The sequence below is a fragment of the Prinia subflava genome, chromosome 10, assembly GCF_021018805.1.
Source record: "Prinia subflava isolate CZ2003 ecotype Zambia chromosome 10, Cam_Psub_1.2, whole genome shotgun sequence".
NCBI lineage: Eukaryota > Metazoa > Chordata > Aves > Passeriformes > Cisticolidae > Prinia > Prinia subflava.
This window is the reverse complement of record NC_086256.1, coordinates 9,499,737-9,517,359: the sequence shown is the minus strand read 5'-3', so window position 1 is coordinate 9,517,359 and position 17,623 is coordinate 9,499,737. Positions and strand designations below refer to the sequence as shown.

Genomic DNA, 17,623 nt, shown 5'->3' with positions numbered 1-17,623 from the left:
TAGGGCAGTGTCTCCAGCATGGGCAAGGACCTGCTAACACTGTACAGAAGCTGCTGGAATGCCTTGTCCCCCTCTGTCCCCCTCCTTAGGGCACAGGAGCTGGCTGCCACTGGGGGCTGCAACACTGCTCTGCACAAGTCTGGTGACCCCCTGACTCAGAGAAAGGCAGGAGAGACACAGGCAGTAACGTTCATCCCTTTTATTATTAAACATCAGATGAAGAGGTCGCACACACACATACACGCACGCACGCAAAAAAAAAAAAGAAAAAAAAAAAAAGAAGAAAAAAAAGAGAAACAGACTGGTTGAAGACTGCTATTTTGGTGGCGACACAGACTGAGTACAATTGGGTTCCTGGCCAGAGCACGGACACAAGTCACTTGCCAAAAAATTAAAACCAGACAGCAGATAACTAGCGCACGTTCTCTAACTACAAGTCACCGTCCAGACCGGCCCTGGCCCCCCCAGCCCTCCCAACCTGATGGCAAAGAAACAAACCAAAACTGAAGAGCCACTGGCCTGGGGCTGGAGCGTGCCCCCAGCACGGAGCCAGCTGAGAAGGGCCGAGCTTTGGCTGCACCACAGAGCTGGGAACCGTGCAGGAAGGCGGCGCGGCTGCCCCTCCCTCCCCCGGAGCCGGCAGCCCTAGTGCCCGCCCAGGCACTCACACCCTGCTCCTGCGATGGGCCGAGTCCTCCATCACCAGCATCTGCGTGTGTCCCAACGAGCATCGCCCCGACTTCCTTCTTTTGCTGTCCTCCAGTGCTGGGCTGCTGCTCCTCTGTCCGTCTGTCCTTCCGTCCCAGGGCTGTGAGTTGAGTAGATGTTTGCCTCCCCCCCACACCCTTCTTGCTGCTGACAATGCCATGGGAACCTGAGAAATGTTCGTGTGCCTCCTCCTCTTTTTGTCTGTGGTTTTGTGTGGGTTTTTTAAATAATAGTTATAATAATAATAACAATAATAATAATAATAGCAATAATAAAAATAATCGCCCCAGCCCACAACAATTTCAAGTATTCCCCAAATAAAAGACAGAATTATAAATAATTATAACTTTACAATTTAATAATTGACACATATACTATAGTATTTACAGTATCATAAATGCTTTTTTTTTTTTGTGTTACTTTTAGTAAGCAATCCCTGAGAACAGTTACTTTTACTTGTTTTTATTGAAGTATCTTCACAAATAGAGGAGTTTGCATGTCTCGGGCGGGCGGGAGAAGCGCTCTGCAAAGCCATCGCTTTTGGTGACGCATGAGGTTCTAGTGTCGCAGGTTTCTTTGCTCGCTTTTTTTTTTTTCCTTTTTTTTTGGGTTTTTCGGTTTTTTTGTTAAATTCCCCACATCATTTTAAAGATTTCTCACTTTGCAACCTTCGTATCCCTCCAGCAACCACGTCCTTCAGGAAAGAGGTATTAGATTTCCAGGTTAGCTTTTGGTATTGGCAAGGGAGGGCAGGGGGCTGAGTAAACCATCCTTTTTCCCCGTGGTTGCCTTTTGGTTTGTGCCCAAGGAATCTCTGGATCCTCTCAGTGTGTGAAATGGTTAAATCCAAGAAAGAGTAACACTTAAAGGAAAAAAAAAAAAAAGAAAAAAAAAAGAAAACAAACAATAAAGAAACAGAAGACCAGAACAGAGCAGCCTCTGCCAATGGGGGGGAAGCTGATCTCCACTTTCCTTCCTTCTTCTCTCCCGAGTCCCCGTGCTGCGGCCAGACCCTGCCAGTGAGCATGGCAGGAGCCAGGGCTCACCCAAACCGTTCTCGCACCAACAGCATCAGTTTTTTCTTGCCTTTGTAGATTTGTTTAAGATTGTCAATGAACTGGGCGAACTGTATGTGCCCGTCCTGTGCCAGGAGGAAGGTCTCCCTGGCCTTGCTGAGGAACTCGATGAACTCCCCATAGTGCCGTGGGCTGATGTGGGTGAGCCGGGAGTGGGTGGTGTTGATGTAGGCGCTTATCGTCGCGTCCAGCAGCTGCCGCAGGGGGGCTTTGTCAGTGGACATCAGCTTCCCCGAGTTCCTGCGCCCAGGGATGCCGGCCAGCCCTGGTGCTGTCATGGTGCAGCGGCGAAGGATGTCCGAGAGCACTGTGGCACAGTGCACGCTCTTCACCACCAGTGGGATGATGGCTGCCAGCTCGTTTTTGCCCAGAGAGTGGCTCAAGGCGCAGGCCCAGAGCACATCATTGATGGCCGGGTGCGTGTCCTGGTTGTAGGCCAGGTTGAGATGGGTCATGGCCAACGAGGCCAGTTTGAAGGCTCGGAGTGGGTAGCCCCGGTGCTCCATGTAGCGGGCAATGGTGAAGAGCTGGGTGTAGGTCATGCCGGTGGAGGCGGCGTCGATGACGATCTGGTAGGCGGTCTCGAAGGCGATGTGGTCCTTCTCGCAGAGGGTCAAGGCAGACAGGGCGCAGTTCTGGGGGTCCTTCATGGCGCACTGCAGGGCCAGGGTGCGGGCACAGCTGGCCAGCTCTTCCCGCTGCGGGTAGTCCAGGCTCAGGCGCAGGATGGTGTTGTGCGACATCACGGTGGCCGCCACAATGCTGGTGGCTTCCGTGGGAGTGAACAGCGAGTACCAGCTCTGCAGGATGCTCACCAGGGCTCTCACTCCTGCAAGAAAACACCAGGGTCACAGCACAGCCCTGGAACCTGACTCAGTTCATGGGGCTCCTCTGAGACCCAGAGACAGGGTAAAACCAGGCCATAGCAGTGCTGAGCCGCTGCCTCTGCACCAAGAGGGACAGGGCAGGGGGGAGGACAGGCAGAGGCCAACCCACACTGCCATACTGCAGGGCACAGAGACCACCACTGGCCTGGGCCAAGTACAGGGCACCCATCCCAGTCCCAAAACCAGCCACTGCTGCAGTCCCAACCCTGTCAGCTGGTGCTCTGAGATGAGTTCAGTTACCCAGGAAGAAATGAGAGACTCAGGAGAACTCAGATTCTCAGGGCTAAGCATGAGTAGGATCTCTGTGCCCAACCCTGCTCCCACTGCATGCAGGCCAGATGCCCCCAGCGCACATGGAACTCACCCACTTCGGTAGCACAGGTCACCAGCCACCTCACCATCTCCCGCCGACGCCAGTTGAGGGTCGACAGGGTCATGCGCATCACCTGCGAGGCAAACTTGGGGTGACTGGCTGCCCTGCAGGGCTCTAGTCAGGCCACCCAACAGAGCAGTGCTCCCCAAAAATCCCTCTGGTTCCACTGGCTACCAACTACCTGGCACTGCCTCACCTCCACCCAAACCACAGTGAGCACACAGGCTTCCCAGGGCTGAGGTCCCCTGCTCAGGACCATGCAGAGATCACTTTACTCCATCCACAGGGGACACCCTGCTTGGTGGAAGACCATAACCAGGACAGCTACCACAGCATGGGGGGCAGAAGGGCCACCAGCATCCCCAGCATCATCCCGTACCTGGAGCCCCAGTTCCAGTGCCACATTGAGCAGTGTCGTGTCAGAGTTGCTGTCAGCTGGCGTGGCAATCTTGAATGCATCCTGAGCCAGCTTGAAGATCAAGGAGGAGGAGTGGATGTTTTTCTGGATGGCCTCCAGCACCGTGCGTAGGCGCAGCATGTCCCCTGGGAGCAAGCAAGAACGGTCAGATGGCTCAGCCATTTCCCCATCTCGCCCTGGAGCCCCATCTCTTGCCTGCATCATGTGGAGAACAGTCCCTCCACTACAGCCAGCCCCTCTGGACACACACACAGAGGGACACACAGAGATGCTGGATCAGGCCCTACAGTCCAACAGTCTAAAATGGGGCACCCTCCCCAGGAAGTGACACATCCTACAGCAAGCGTCCTCACTCAAGTTCATCCTCTCACAGAGAGGACAAACAAACCTGAGCGATCCCAGACACGTCCTGTCTCTAGGAGACGTCTCCAGGCACCTGTATGTTCCACCCTGGCCTCAAGTTTGACAGCTGTACAGCAGCTTCTTCCCAGAAAAGGAGGGGCTTGGGGAGATGCCTAGTATTGAATGGCTGCAGAAACATCAGTCCTCATCCAGGAACATTAGGAAGAAGAGGAAAAGCTGTTTGCTGCCCAGACTGTCTTGCCCAGCAAGTCCCCTCTGCAAGGCTGGGCTGGGGTCACCCAGACTTGCTGCACCTTGGTCCTCCATATCCCAGGTTAGGCACACAGCACTCACAACAGAGACAGGCTGAACTATCCCCAAAGAAGGGGGTTCATGGCACAATACCCAGTGGTGCTGTGGGTCTCCTGCTACAGGAGGCTGTGGGTGCTAGGATATATGATGGCACCAGGAGATGGGGTAGGATCTTGGAAGAGGGACACATCAAGGCATATGAATATCATGATCCTGCACCTAGCTTGAGAAATCCTCTTATCAGTCCCTGTGGGACACAGTGTGGGGAGTGGGACCTTTGGGGTATGCACAGAGCAGAGGTGGCAACATGCCACAGGTTCCAGCTTTATTTCTACTCCTAGTCATAGACTGAGCAGATGAACCTCATGCAAAGACAACCAAATTATGCACAAAAGTGTGAAAACCCCAGTGCTGCACCTGGACACACAGAGACATCTCGAGTGACTCATAGCTAAAGATATCACCTGCCACCCACTACAGCTGCTTGCACTGCTACCAAAATCCAAGCCTCCCTAAAATGGCTCGTGGGGGCGTGGGCAAGAGGCTGCAGGATCACACTGGGACATGCTGCAGCCAAGGAACACCTGAGGAAGGGGTCAGTGTGAAAAACAAATGCAATCCAACAGCCCTACACCCCTGGCATAAAATCCTCATCCCATTAGGCACTGGAAGAGAGAAAAAGACCTAAAGGATAAGCCAAGTACTACCTCTTCATCCAGGTGCTGCAAATTGGGCAGAACACCATCAGCCCTGGTAAAGCAGCCTAGAGGAAGAGGCTGGAAGGAAAGAAGAGGCTGCCAAGGCAGCAAGGCTGGAGCTTTCTGACAGCTCATTTCCCTTCCCTCTCACTGGGAAAGAAAAACCTTCCCTGTCAGGCTGGCAGCACCAGGACATCAGAGGGCAGTGGTAACTGCTTGGTTCTCACTGACCCTCAGGGGACACAAGACTCTTGCCATCCTGCTGGGGTTGGTTTCTGGTCAGGGGGATGTTCAGTGTTGTCATGCCTGTGCTTGCATTCATAACAGTGTCTGGGCAGGAACCAATGAGGCCCAAGAGATCAGTGAGGTGTCACCACTGATCCCATCTCCCACAAAAGCCACTTGTGGTTTGGTGCACAGGGAAGTCTTCTCCCTCCCACAGCCCATGCAGGATCATTACCAAAAGGCAGCAGAGACAAAGCAGAGGTGAAAGGATAAACAGCTTCAAACCAAACCACGGCATGACCCCACAACATGCCTGGCAGGGATTGCTGGCCTGGCAGCTGGCTGTGCTGCCAGGCAGGCATGGTCCTGCATCACCTGGAGCACTACCCAGGACCTGCAGCACCGTGGCTGCAAGGCCTGCCTGCACCTCAGTGGAAATTCCCATCCTGTCCTGCTGGACCACAAGCCCTTTGGGACAAGAATCCCAGGAACCCCAGATTCTCAAGGCCAGCTCATTGTGCCCTGCCCCAGTAGTTTGCCAGTGGGGCACCCAGCCAGTCTCTGCTAGCACCAGCAGAAGCAAGAGCTCGCTCCTTTCTCCAGCAAAAAACTCTTCAACGCCCTTGTGCACCATCATCCCATCAACCCTGACCCAGAACTGCCCTGCCACTGACCTTTGGCTGCCGTGAGCATGGTGGAGGCCAGCTCACACTGCTGTGACTCCAGGTGCCCCAGGGTGAACCAGCGCGGGTACCTGCTGGGGACCACCGAGACCAGGTGGTGAGGGTGAGTCACATCGCCGGACGGGGCCGTGGTCTCCAGCACAGGCAACCTGAAGGGAAAGCACGAGGAGGCAACGTCAGAGCCCAGCCCAGCCCCAGCTTCACCTCCTCTCCCTGAGGTGCTGCCAAGGCGAGGCAGGGGCTGCCTGCAGGCAGCTGCCTGCAGCAATGCCTTTGAACACATCCTGCTGCTGTGCACGTGTGGGGCTCCCGAGGCTGCGTGCTCAACACATGGGCACAGGGATCAATCTGAGACTGACTTGAAAGGGGGGAGAAAGATCCGTTGAGTGATTTATAAACTTGTAAGGAAAAGCACAGACCTCAGGAAAAAAAAAAAAAAGGAAGAAAAAAAAGTAAAATCCCTCCTCCCCTCACACTCCTTTTATGTCAAAGCACCCGGCAGAACTCCTGACTGTATCATCTGGTTCTTCTTAAAATGTTTGCTTATGATCAGAAGCAGCAGCACATTTCCCCAGGGCCTCTGCAGCCAGGTTAGGCTGCCTGGTTTTGTGGGTACATCCAAAAGCCTGGAAAAGCTGGGGGAGAAGCAAGCCTAAAGAAGGAGAGCAGGAGTCTCAAATCAACAGCTGTGGTGACAAGTCCTAAACCCCTGAGTTGGTGCTAGTGTTGCTAACTTGATGGCTAGTTATGCAGGAGGGAAACTGCACCCTGGATATGAAGAGCATCCAAGTGTCTCTGCTATCCTCACTTGCAGGCTTGAGGTAACCACAGGGCAGCAGAAGCCTTTCCAGCCCTGGACATAGATACCCCAACACAGGAAGTCCTAGCTGGGAGCAGGGGATGGGCACTAACCGGTGGCATCCCTGGGGCTCTCGGTCCTGCTCAATGGCCAGAGGTCCCAGGTCTAGCAGGACATGGTGCCTCCACACACCACAGAGGCAATTGGCTGCTTACTAGGGCTGGTTGTCCTCATGAGCAGCTCTTCCCAGTATAGGGGATTTCAAACTTTGCCCCAGTGCTGGAGAGATGGCCCATTTAACTGCGGAAATGCTGCAAAAAAGGTGATGCTCTGGGCCAGGACTTTTAGTGCTGGAGTGGTAGAGGGAGCGAGCACTGGGATGCTCTGGAGTTAACAGTCCGCCAAGCATTGAGTTTTTTAGGAAATTCCAGTCTTTCCAAGACCCATCCAGTTCCTGTCAAAACAGTGCAATGGCTGATGTCTGAAGTGTGTCATGGATTGGGGAAGGAGATAGGACAGCTCCCAGCATCAGCTGTTTCCCCAGTCCCAGAGACAGATATGGGTTTTAATGGAGAACAGAGTGGAAACTGTGTTCTCCACCTGGCTCTGTGACACCCTGGAGCCTGGGGCAAACCATCCACTCATCTGTGCCAGGATAACAGCCCTTTTTGCAGGCAGGGAGGGCTGCAGGGTGCCTGAGGCCTGGCAGACAGAAGGCAGATGACAGCTCTGTGTGTGCCTGGGACCTGCTCTGGCAGAAGGTGCCTGTGACAGGGACAGGCAGATCCAGCCTGGAGCGAGGGGTTGGGTGGAAGGCTGGGCCAGCAGACATTACTGGACCCATGAAAATCTGTATGGATGGAGTTTATACATCAGGAATCACGCAAATGGACAGCAGGAACCTCTCTGCACTGCTGCTGTGCCCAGTGACCCTACACACTGCAAAAGATCCCATGGATGGCAAGCTCCAAACCTGTCTCCACTTCCATACCTGCTCTAAAGTTGCAAAGCATCCCAGCTTTCCAAGAAGCATAGGAGAGAGGCAAAAAGGGGAGCAGAGAGATAATTAAACATGCACCAACCTCATGGCCCGCAAAGCCAGCTTGTATGCCAGGTCAGCATCGTGGGGCAGCAGGGCAGAGAACAGGTATTTGGCAAAGGTGTGCATGGGGACGCTCTCCCGGTGGATGACTTCTCCCAAGCCGCTGAAGGGACCACCTAGGCAGAAGCAGAGCCCATCAGCCATAATTAGCACAGCAGGATCTGTGGCTGGGGTTTGCACCACCCCAAAGCTCTGAGGATCCCCTGTTCAGCTCCCTGGCATGTTACTCATGTTAGATCCAGGGATGCTCTTTCCTTTTCTAAAAGAAAATTAGAAACTGAAGCCATGTGCTTAGCACCCTACTCCCTATTGCCTCTAGGGATTTTTCTAGGGATGCAAACAAACCCTTGATTTGCCAGGTGATGGAGCAGAGCAGCCATCCCACAGGCTCTGCACCACATCCAGAGAGGAACAAGCAGGATGGGCATAAATTTTGAAAAGGGCACCTCAGAGACACTTGGCTAAGACACAAAAGTCAGCTAGATGAGCCAAGTCCCCACCTTCCAGCAGCAAGATGCACTGCTTGCGCAAGGTCTGCACCAGCACCGGGTCCAGCTCCAGGTCCTGCAGGCGGGCAATGATCTGCTCCTCATTGCGGCACACCTTGTCCTGGGCATAGAGACCCTCAGGCATCACCCTCTGCTGGCCCATTCCCATCAGGGCCACCTCTAAGGCCAGGGACAGGTAGGACTCGTCACCGTCCTGGCTGCCGGTCACAACGGGCACATGTTGATACACTGGTGGTTTGGAGTCCCCAGCGTCTGAAAGGAGGGAGAGGAGATGGGGTTAAAAGAGTCTTTCCAGACAGCAGAAGCATTGCAAAGAAAAATCTCTCACTTCTGATGCAAGACCCACACTTTCCTTCCTGCCTGTTTTTGGTTACCCAGAAATGACAGAAGAAAGCTTCCTGAGGGAGATGTGAGATTCACCCTCCCTTCCTGCCCCTCACTAGGAGATGCAGGAGACCCAAGACGTGCAACAGGGCGCACAGCTGACGCCAGAGCCCTCCCATGGACCTACTCTGCTCTGGCTGCAAACCCTGGGGCTGAGAAAACTCTTTCTTTCTGCTCACTACCTTCCTTGTCTGCAGTGCAGCTCTGCCCTGGTGCTGCTGCCAAGGCAGAGTCCATGTGTCCAGAGCTCCACATCTGCACCCACCTCAGCCACAGCCACCAGGAAGGGATCCAGGAGAAGCACTTGGTACCTGAAATTTCAAGGCAATTTTCCTCTTCTAATCTACAAGCTTCAGTCAGGGTGAGAAAGAGGCAGCCAATGGGGTTCAGAGGGTGGCCTACCCAGCCCTCCAGGTTGGTGATGGTTGTTGCTCCTCGCTGCAGCAGCTCTGGATAAAATAAAACAGGATAGTGGTAAAAGTAAGGAATTTAAAGACAGGTTCTGCACCCAGAGAGACTTCTGAGACCAGAGGACTTTTCTTATCCCACAGCTTGGATCACAGGGACTTCTAGGGCCAACTCTGGCATGGCAGTTCACAAGGGCAAGGAGCAGCCACTTTGCACAGATAACTGAGGGAGCAGGCACATATACAGAAAAGGTGTCCCTAAGGCCACAAAAGATGCAGTGACTCATTCTCTGTTCCAAGAGGACAGGAGGGTCTGCAGAGTCCCAAAGATAAGGTCTATAATGCCAGACCTGCAGCTCATGGACTGATTTGCAGTGGTAGCCTGAATGTTTTCGAAACACAAGTAGAAATCTCTCCTGAGATGACAAAGACTTCCAGTGATTCTTAGAAACTCCATCTTTTGGTGATCTCAAGCTGGCTGAGCTGGCAAGGACCAGGAGTTGCTGCCCTTCAGCAGCACTGCAGTAACTGACCCCGGCTCCCTGCCAATTGCAACTGCAAAATGAGGAACCAGTACTGGGCTGGTCTCCTGGTACATTTACTCAGGAAATGCAAAGTGGAAGTAGCACACACAGCCAGTTACTGCAGCTCTGCAGTCAGGCAGTTCCTCTTCAATATGGGCAGCACTTGCTTGGGCAACCCTTGCTGGAAACCAGACACAGCAACAGCAGGAACAAAAACATCCCTACTGCAGCAGCCTGAAGAGAGCATGTGGGCAGCTCTGTCCTTAGCATCTGGGTATCAACTGAGCTTGGCTCAAGCAACTCAGCTTGTCTTCCCTAGGACATGAGCAGTCCCCTGCAGTGCTTCCCACCCTCCACCTCTGCCACTCTGAATGGGGCAGCACAACTCTTACAGAATCACAGAATCACAAGGTTGGAAGAGACCTTCAAGATCATCAAGTCCAACCCATGCCCTAACACCTCAACTAAACCACGGCACCGAGTGCCACATCCAATCTTTTGTTAAATACATCCAGGGATGACTCCACCACCTCCCCAGGCAGACCATTCCAGTACTTTATCATCTTTCCATAAAAAACTTTTTCCCAATATCCAACCTATATTTCCCTTGGTGCAGCTTAAGACTGTGTCCTCTTGTTCTGTCAGTTGCTGCCTGGAAAAAGAAACCAACCTGATTACAACCACCTTTCAGGAAGTTGTAGAGAGTGATAAGGGCACTCCTGAGTCTCCTTTTTTCCAGGCTAAAAAACCCCAGCTCCCTCAGTCATTCCTCACAGGGTTTGTGTTTCAAGCCCCTCATCAGCTTTGTTGCCTCCTCTGGATGTGCTCAAGCGGCTCAAGGTCCTTCCTAAACTGAGGGGCCCAGAACAACACTCAAGGTTCAGCCTCACCACTGTGAGTGCAGGGGAACAGTGACCTCCCTGCTCCTGCTGTCCACACTATTCCTACACAGGCCAGGTGCCCTTGGCCTTCTTGGCCACCAGGGCACACTGCTGGCTCATATTCAGCTGCTGTCACCAGTAACCCCAGGTCCCTTTTCTGCCTGGGCACTGTCCAGCCACACCGTCCCCAGCCCATGGCATTGCAGTGGGTTATTGCAGCCAAAATGCAGGACTCAGCACTTGGACTTATTAAACTTCATCCTACAGGACTCTGCCCATCCATCCAACCGTTTCAGGTCTCTCTGCAGAGCCCTCCTACCTTCCAATAAAAATATTAATCAATAAAAATATTGAACAGAACTGGCCCCAGCACAGACCCCTGAGGGACACCACTGGTGCCTGGCCCCCAGCTGGATGCAGCACCATCACCACCACTCTCTGGGCCTGGCCATCCAGCCAGTTCCTAACCCAGCACAGAGTGCTCCTGTCCAAGCCGTGGGCTGCCAGCTTTTCCAGGAGTGTGCTGTGGGAGGCAGTGTCCAAGGCCTTGCTGAGGTCCAAACAGACAACATCCACAGCCTTCCCTGCATCCACCAGGTGGGAGACCAGGAGACCGGGTCATAAAAGGAGACCAGGTTGGTCAAACACGACCTACCCCTCCTAAACCCATGCTAGCTGGGTCTGATACCCTGGCCATCCTGTAGGTGCTGCATAATGATACTGAATATAAACTGCTCCAGTACCTTACCAGGTACTAAGGTCAGGCTGACTGGCCTATAATTACCAGGATCCTTCCACCCCTTTTGTGAATGGTGTCAAACTGGCCAGCCTCCAGTCATCTGGAACCTCACCAGTGAGCCAGGATTGGTAAATGATGGAGAGTGGCTTTGCAAGCTCCTTGCCAGCTCCCTCATCACCCTGGGATGGATCCATCTGGGCCCAGAGATTTATGAATATCCAAGCAGTTCAGCAGTTCTCTGACTGCCTCCTCCTGGATAACAGGGGCACCATTCTGCTCCCTGACACCATCCACCAGCCCAGGAAGACAGCTGTCCTGAGGAAAAGCCATCTCCCCACTAAAGACCGACGCAAAGAAGGTGTTAAGCACTTCCACCTTCTCCTCATCTTGCAGCTAAATTCCCTCCTGCATCCAGTAGAGAACAAAGATTGGTCTTACTCTTCCTTTTGCTGTTAATATATTTGTAAAAACATTTTTTATTATCCTTTATAAAAGTTGCCAAATTAAGTTCAAAATGAGCTTTGGCCTTTCTAATTTTTTTTCTACATGCCCCAGCAACCCCCTTAAATACTTCCTGAGAGACTCGACCCTCCTTCCAAAGATGATACATCCCCTTTTTATTCCTAAGTTCCTTCAAAACCTCGTTGCCCATCCAGGCTGGACATTTGCCTCGTCAAGGTGGAGAAGACTTTTCCAACCAACTGAGACACCTCAGCCAGGCATCACAAGACACTTCTCACGTAGCTCTACTCATACCTTTCTTCTGATGCTTATATATTTCCAGCTGCCTCTGCTGCTGCAGTCGCAGGGTGTTGATTATGGCAACAGTTAGTCGGAGAGCCTCTCTGGGGTAGCCGTGGGAGCGCAGCGCATCCACGCGAGCGCAGGCTGTCGGGACGTGTTCTGCAAGGCAGGGAACAGAGGGCACGGCTGAACCACAGGGCACAGGCACTGCAGGATGCTACTCACAGGGGCATCTTCTTCTCATGTTCCCCACAACTGAGTAAACTCCTGCTCCCTGTCTTGAATTCACCCTTCTCCCTGCTCCTGGAATGGATGCCTACCAGGAATACTATCGGGACTCCTGCCACATTCAACCCACAGCAGCCACGTCAATACCTAAATCCCCACCTCCGCAAAGCTTATCTAATGGAAGGCTTTCCAACACACCATTGCTGCAATACCACAGCTCCAACACAGGCTCTTACAACCTTGCCACACTCGTTTCTCCTAAAATCTGCATGGCTTAACTCGATTTCTCTCACTGCTCTCATGGCACAGGTGAGGCTGGGCATCCAGCACTGTGTGGGGGGCACTGGCAGACTTGGGGTGATGCTTCAAACTGACTCCTTGACATCTCCACGGAGCAAGCTCTGCAGACATCCTGTCTCTTCTGCAGTTCTCCTACCTGGTGTTTTATTATTAGGAACAGTTGCACAAAACCCCCTCCTCCCAAGACTCACAGTTGCTTAGGAATTCATCTGCTCCTGCTGCTTATTGCTCACCTGAAATCACAAGCAACTGTGGAGAGGATTATGACTGAGTGAGAAATTAGCAGGAGCAGATGACATGACATGCTGCATAACAAGCAGCAAAAATCCCATTTTCTTTCAAAATGTCCTACCAAGGGGAGAAAAAAAAACCAGGCAAACACAGCCGATCTGAAGTTATTGTAGAGGGATAATTTCTATTCCTGGAAGAGTTCAGAAAGCTCTGGAAATGCAGACAATCACCTCCACAAATGGGGTATCCACATCCCAAAGGTCACCCACAAGGAATACATGAGGAAGAGATTACAGAACAAACACATCTGTAAAAGAGATTCTTGTTGCTCCCTCTATTCATTTGCTAAATGGATGAAATATTCATCTTCTCACTGAATTCATCACTGGAAGTTGCTGACAAATCACCCTCCTCTCCCAGCACTGAGTCCCTGAAGAGGTGCCAAGAAAGCAAAAGCGCAAAATCCAAAAATTGTGGAAAATATATCAGAAAAATAACATGCACCAACCAGCTGGGGAAAAGGGCTCACCAGCACCCAGATTAGGCTCAGGACAGGGGAGCTGTGGCCACCATGTCCCTTCTAGGTGGAGTCCATGGATGCACTAACCTACCACTGCTGCCTGTGGCTGTGTGGGAAGGAGAGCTCCTGCCTGCAGCTGTCCAGAACTCTTCCCAGAGCAGAAATACCCTCTCCTCCTCCAGCTAAGGTGTACCAACAGCCTACATATGAGCCCTTCCTATCTCCTTGGATTAACAGCAACTTATGGCCTGCTACTCCAGAAAATACATCTTTATAACTTTAAATACTCTCTTTCCTGGTGGCAGATCCCAGCTTCTGGAGTGGACAACAGTGCAATGGTGGGCTTTAACCTGTTGTGTGTTCATATATTCAACTTTTGCACTGGAGGGGATAAGTAATGCCCCTTCCTGGAGGTGGGTGGGAACTTGTGTCTCCCATTTTGGGGTCTGCCTTAAGGCTGACAGCCACACCAGGTTCCCCCTCAAGCCCCTCTTATTGCTCGTTCTCATCCCAGACAAGGAGCTGTCGAGGGTCAACAGATCTGCCTGGGGTCATGACCTTGCAGGAGAGAATTTGTGTGGCTTGAGGTACTTGGGCTAAAAGTCTACAACACAGGAAGCCTCTGGCCCAGTATACCTTAAACTCCCACGAGGCTTAATTGTACTGACTGCTAATTGCCTTTAAGGGAAGACTAACAAGAAGGTGAGAGCAGGAAAGAGAAACTCCAGAGGATACAGCTGTGCTTTGCAGTCAATTTTCAAGAGACTTTTAAGTGTCCAGACCCCGTGTACTGGAAACAGTGAGAGGTTGCCCTGGGGACAGCTAAACACTGGCAGGATAAAAAGGGACATGATGAGCTTGGTCCAAACTGCCCAAGAGAAGCCCAGACTGTAAATATGTGGCGATTGCTCTAAGGATGCTCACCCAGCCACAGTGGCTGTCCCTGGGAGTTGAAGAGGAGGCTCTCGCCCTCCCGCTGGTAGGAGGGGGACACGTAGAAGTCGCTGCTGATGATGCGCTGCAGGTGGCTGTCCTGCCAGTGGAGGTCACAGCCCTCGATGGCCCGGGTGAACACAGTCCGTCTGGGCCTGGCCAGGGAGTCTGCAAAGAGAACAAACATCAGTGCCCTGCGGGGGCAGGGGCAGCCTGCTCCTCCTCCCAGACATCACCTCCCTGGGAAGAGCTCTGCCTCTACAATGAGAGCAAAACCTGGTCTCATCCCAGTAATTTCCAAGACATGGGCTCTGGCTTTGCATACCTCTACTGCCAACCCCATCCCTGAGGGAGACTGATGTCTCCTCAGACAGCATTGCTAAGTCACTTGCTAGAATAACTGACTTCAGAGAGGTGAGAAGAGAGGCAGGGACCACTCACTCTTCGCTTGTAACCACAATCCACTGTCACATACAGGGCTGATGCCTTGAAACCTGGCAGTACACTCCCTCCCCTGTGACACTGAGCAGGCAGGCAGCTGGCCCAGGGTCAGGATTGGGCTTCCTCAGCATTACTGCCCTGCAAGCACCATGAGCTCTCCTCCTCCGCTCCAACACAAAGTCTCAGCTTCACTGAACTGCAGCCTCTTAGGTCAGCAGCACATGAAGCCACGAAGGGAACCACACGAGTGTGTCTCATCTCCCTCTGGGTGATGGGGGGGGAACCATCACCCTCCAGCAACCTCTGTGGGCCCTGTGAGAGGGCTGGAAGGGAGGAGACAGCATTGTCTGAAACCCCACTGCTGCCCTGCACTGGATGACTGCACTCCTCTTCAGAACTGCTCTGTAAGTTCATGGGCATTTCTGAAACCACCAAATGCTGGATTAGCACTTCACCCCATCCAGACCAATCAAGACAGGTGGTTTGTTATGAGGAAAAAACCTGTCCACAGCAATCCCACTGTCACTCCAGCCACACTGGATCATGAAGGCCAAACACAGCCGGCAGGCTGCAAAATGGGAAGCCCCAAAGGGGGGTGCAATGCTCCATGTTAGGTCCTGCAACCCACAAGAGGGGCTGAGTTAAACGCATTCAAGGGTGGAAAACAAAAGGCACTGTTCAAAGCTGATCCAGGGAGGCTGGGTAAACACGCTCCGGAAACGATGGCAACAAGCAATTAGCCAGAATGCTGCAGGCACCCTGAGGTGGAGAGAAATTAAACAGGTGTTTGTATGTTGAGAACCAAGCCTGCTCACTTTACCAGGAAGGATTTCAAGAATCAGCTGTTCTTCAGTAATAAAAGGGGCTGTCAACAATCTGGAGCAGTATTTGCATATGCACAAACATGAACCCCAGGATACCTCCAGGATCCGTGCTGCTTTCAGTCCCCTTCTTGGAGAGGCAGGAGCACAGGGAGAAGGGGGACACCCTTGGCATGTGCTTTGGGAACTCCCTGCAGGTCTAAAAAAAGTGACCCATTCAGCCTTAGCAACCTTCCCCAAGTGCCAGAGCAAATCCTTGGGAGAGCTGGGAACACCAAGGGGGTAGTCCAGGGGCTGGCACAGGACACGGAGCAAGGCCAGGTTTAAATTAAGCTGCTCCTTGAGGAAGAGCACAGGGAGGCCGGGCATGCGGTCCTGGCCACGGCTGGGCTGGCTGCAGGACAGCCACGCTCCCAAACTGCTGCTGAGGGATTAATCCCCCCCAGGAGAATGAGGCTGCCCCTGCGGCAGGGCTGCTGTCCCCCTCTCCTCCACCCACTCTGGCCACACATAATACACCAAAGAGCAATTCCAGTGCAGCAGAGGCATGTGAAGAGCAATAACTTTCAATTAATGTCTACTTCAGGCAAAAGGAAGGAGAAAGAATGCTTAAATTCAAAGGGATCGAATGCTTTGTCAGTGGTTGAGAAACTGTTTTAGCACTAAGGAACAACCCCTCAACTACACTGCTCTGTCTGTGCTCTGCACTTGAACTGCGTTTACATTCCTGGCTAATGACTTCCCTACCACCTGAATCACAGCCCTTAAGTGAGGCTCAAGGGCTGGGAAAGGGCTCTGCACCATCTCCAGCTCCTCACTCTCACATTACTCAGGACTTCTGAGCTCAGCTCTGCTCTGTTGCAAGCAGAGTTGCAAGCTGTGTTCCTGTATTACCCCATGCACAAACCTGCAGAGATGTAGGGGGTCTAAACTCCCCCAAAGTCAAATTGCTTTAAAACAGTCTCTAAACTCAAAACATGGACAACTTCACCCCATAGCAAAGAAGCAAACATTTATATATAAAACCAGAGGCTGTGAAGACAAATATTTTGTATCCCAATGACTCGCAGAAATGTCACCAGCAGCTGAAGCGAGTTCTCTGGGCTTTGGGGTGAGTTTTGACCTGGACCCAACCCCTGTGGCTGTCAGCTGGATTTCCACTCCCTGCCCGGACTCACCTTGGCTGTGAGCGGAGCTCTGCGTGAGCGCGTTGGTGATGTTGGGAAGCTCGTTACCGTAATTGCCGTCTTCCAGGGGACACACGTCCATCTCGCCCCACTTGCGAAGCTGCCGGAGCCAGCAGGATTTCTCTTCCAGCTTGCAGTGCGGGTTTAACACCACGCACACCCACAGCGCCCCTAAACAAAGCCAAGAAATCACGGAGGTGCCACCGCCGTGCGTGCAGGGCAAAGCTCTCCGGCCGCCGCGCTCGCCCCGAGAGCCTGCGAGGTTCCATTGAGGTTTGTAAACTCATTTCAGCACAATGCACGGACCCAGGAGGGGGATTTACACAGCTTTTAAATAAGAAGGAAATTAACTCTATCCCAGCTGAAACCAGGACAAAGTAAAACTCCTCCATAATGAAGCTAAATTATAATCTCATGAGAGGGGGGACAGTGGGGAGGGGGGAAGGAGAGAGCGGCTGTGTATGAATTTGTGAGTGCTTCTGTCTGCCAGGACAAATCTTGTGTTTGAACTACACATCAAAGCATGCTTAAAAACACCCTGGCAAGCTGCAGAGTCTGTATCTCCAAAGACTAACCTGATTTTGATCCTACCCACGTTCCAAGCGCTTTAAAACCCGCTCTGAATGCTATTTCATCTGCCATTGTTCTTCAGGCCATTTGCATTCAACTATTTAAGAAGGAGATTTGGTGTATTTTCTTTCTTTTTTTTTTTTTTCTTTTTCAATCCCTAGTAGGCCCCAGCCTGCAGAGGAACCAGCAGAGGAACCTGGAACCTGGCTTGATGTTTTGCAGCCAAGAGCTCTCTCTGATGCGAGTCCTTCAGATCTCACAATCCAAGTTGCTCACCAGCAGGACACCCACACTGACACCCTCTGGGTCAGCCATGGGACCTCACATGATGCTGACAATGCTGTCTGCTGTGTGAGAGGCAAAACCAGGACCAAGGATATCTGTCATCATTAAGATCCAGCTCATCCTTTCAAAAAACAGGGCTGATGCTGGTGCTGCTAACTGAGCCTTGCAGACTATTCCAGGTCACTCACTGCTCCAATAAGGGCTACAGCAACCTAAGTAAGTGCAAACTTGTGAATTCTTCTTTAGCTAATTCCATTTCTACCCATATTTCCCTGCAAGGCTGCCAGGATGCAGCA

The 17,623-nt window shown here is 52.3% G+C and overlaps 1 protein-coding gene across 1 annotated transcript in view; it reads right to left on the bottom strand.

Annotated features, from left to right (window-relative positions):
• Positions 1 to 255: 255 nt before the first annotated feature.
• The window catches only part of ZSWIM5 (zinc finger SWIM-type containing 5), a 97,285-nt gene continuing 79,917 nt past the window's right edge, over positions 256 to 17,623 (bottom strand). The window contains exons 5-14 of the mRNA XM_063407206.1: positions 16,464 to 16,643; positions 14,015 to 14,191; positions 11,824 to 11,970; positions 8,828 to 8,965; positions 8,124 to 8,384; positions 7,604 to 7,739; positions 5,714 to 5,871; positions 3,424 to 3,587; positions 3,036 to 3,117; positions 256 to 2,613 (exon numbers count right to left, since the gene is read on the bottom strand). Of these exons, the coding sequence (XP_063263276.1) occupies positions 1,751 to 2,613; positions 3,036 to 3,117; positions 3,424 to 3,587; positions 5,714 to 5,871; positions 7,604 to 7,739; positions 8,124 to 8,384; positions 8,828 to 8,965; positions 11,824 to 11,970; positions 14,015 to 14,191; positions 16,464 to 16,643 (2,306 nt within the window). The 3' untranslated portion in view covers positions 256 to 1,750. The remainder of the gene's footprint in view (positions 2,614 to 3,035; positions 3,118 to 3,423; positions 3,588 to 5,713; positions 5,872 to 7,603; positions 7,740 to 8,123; positions 8,385 to 8,827; positions 8,966 to 11,823; positions 11,971 to 14,014; positions 14,192 to 16,463; positions 16,644 to 17,623) is intronic.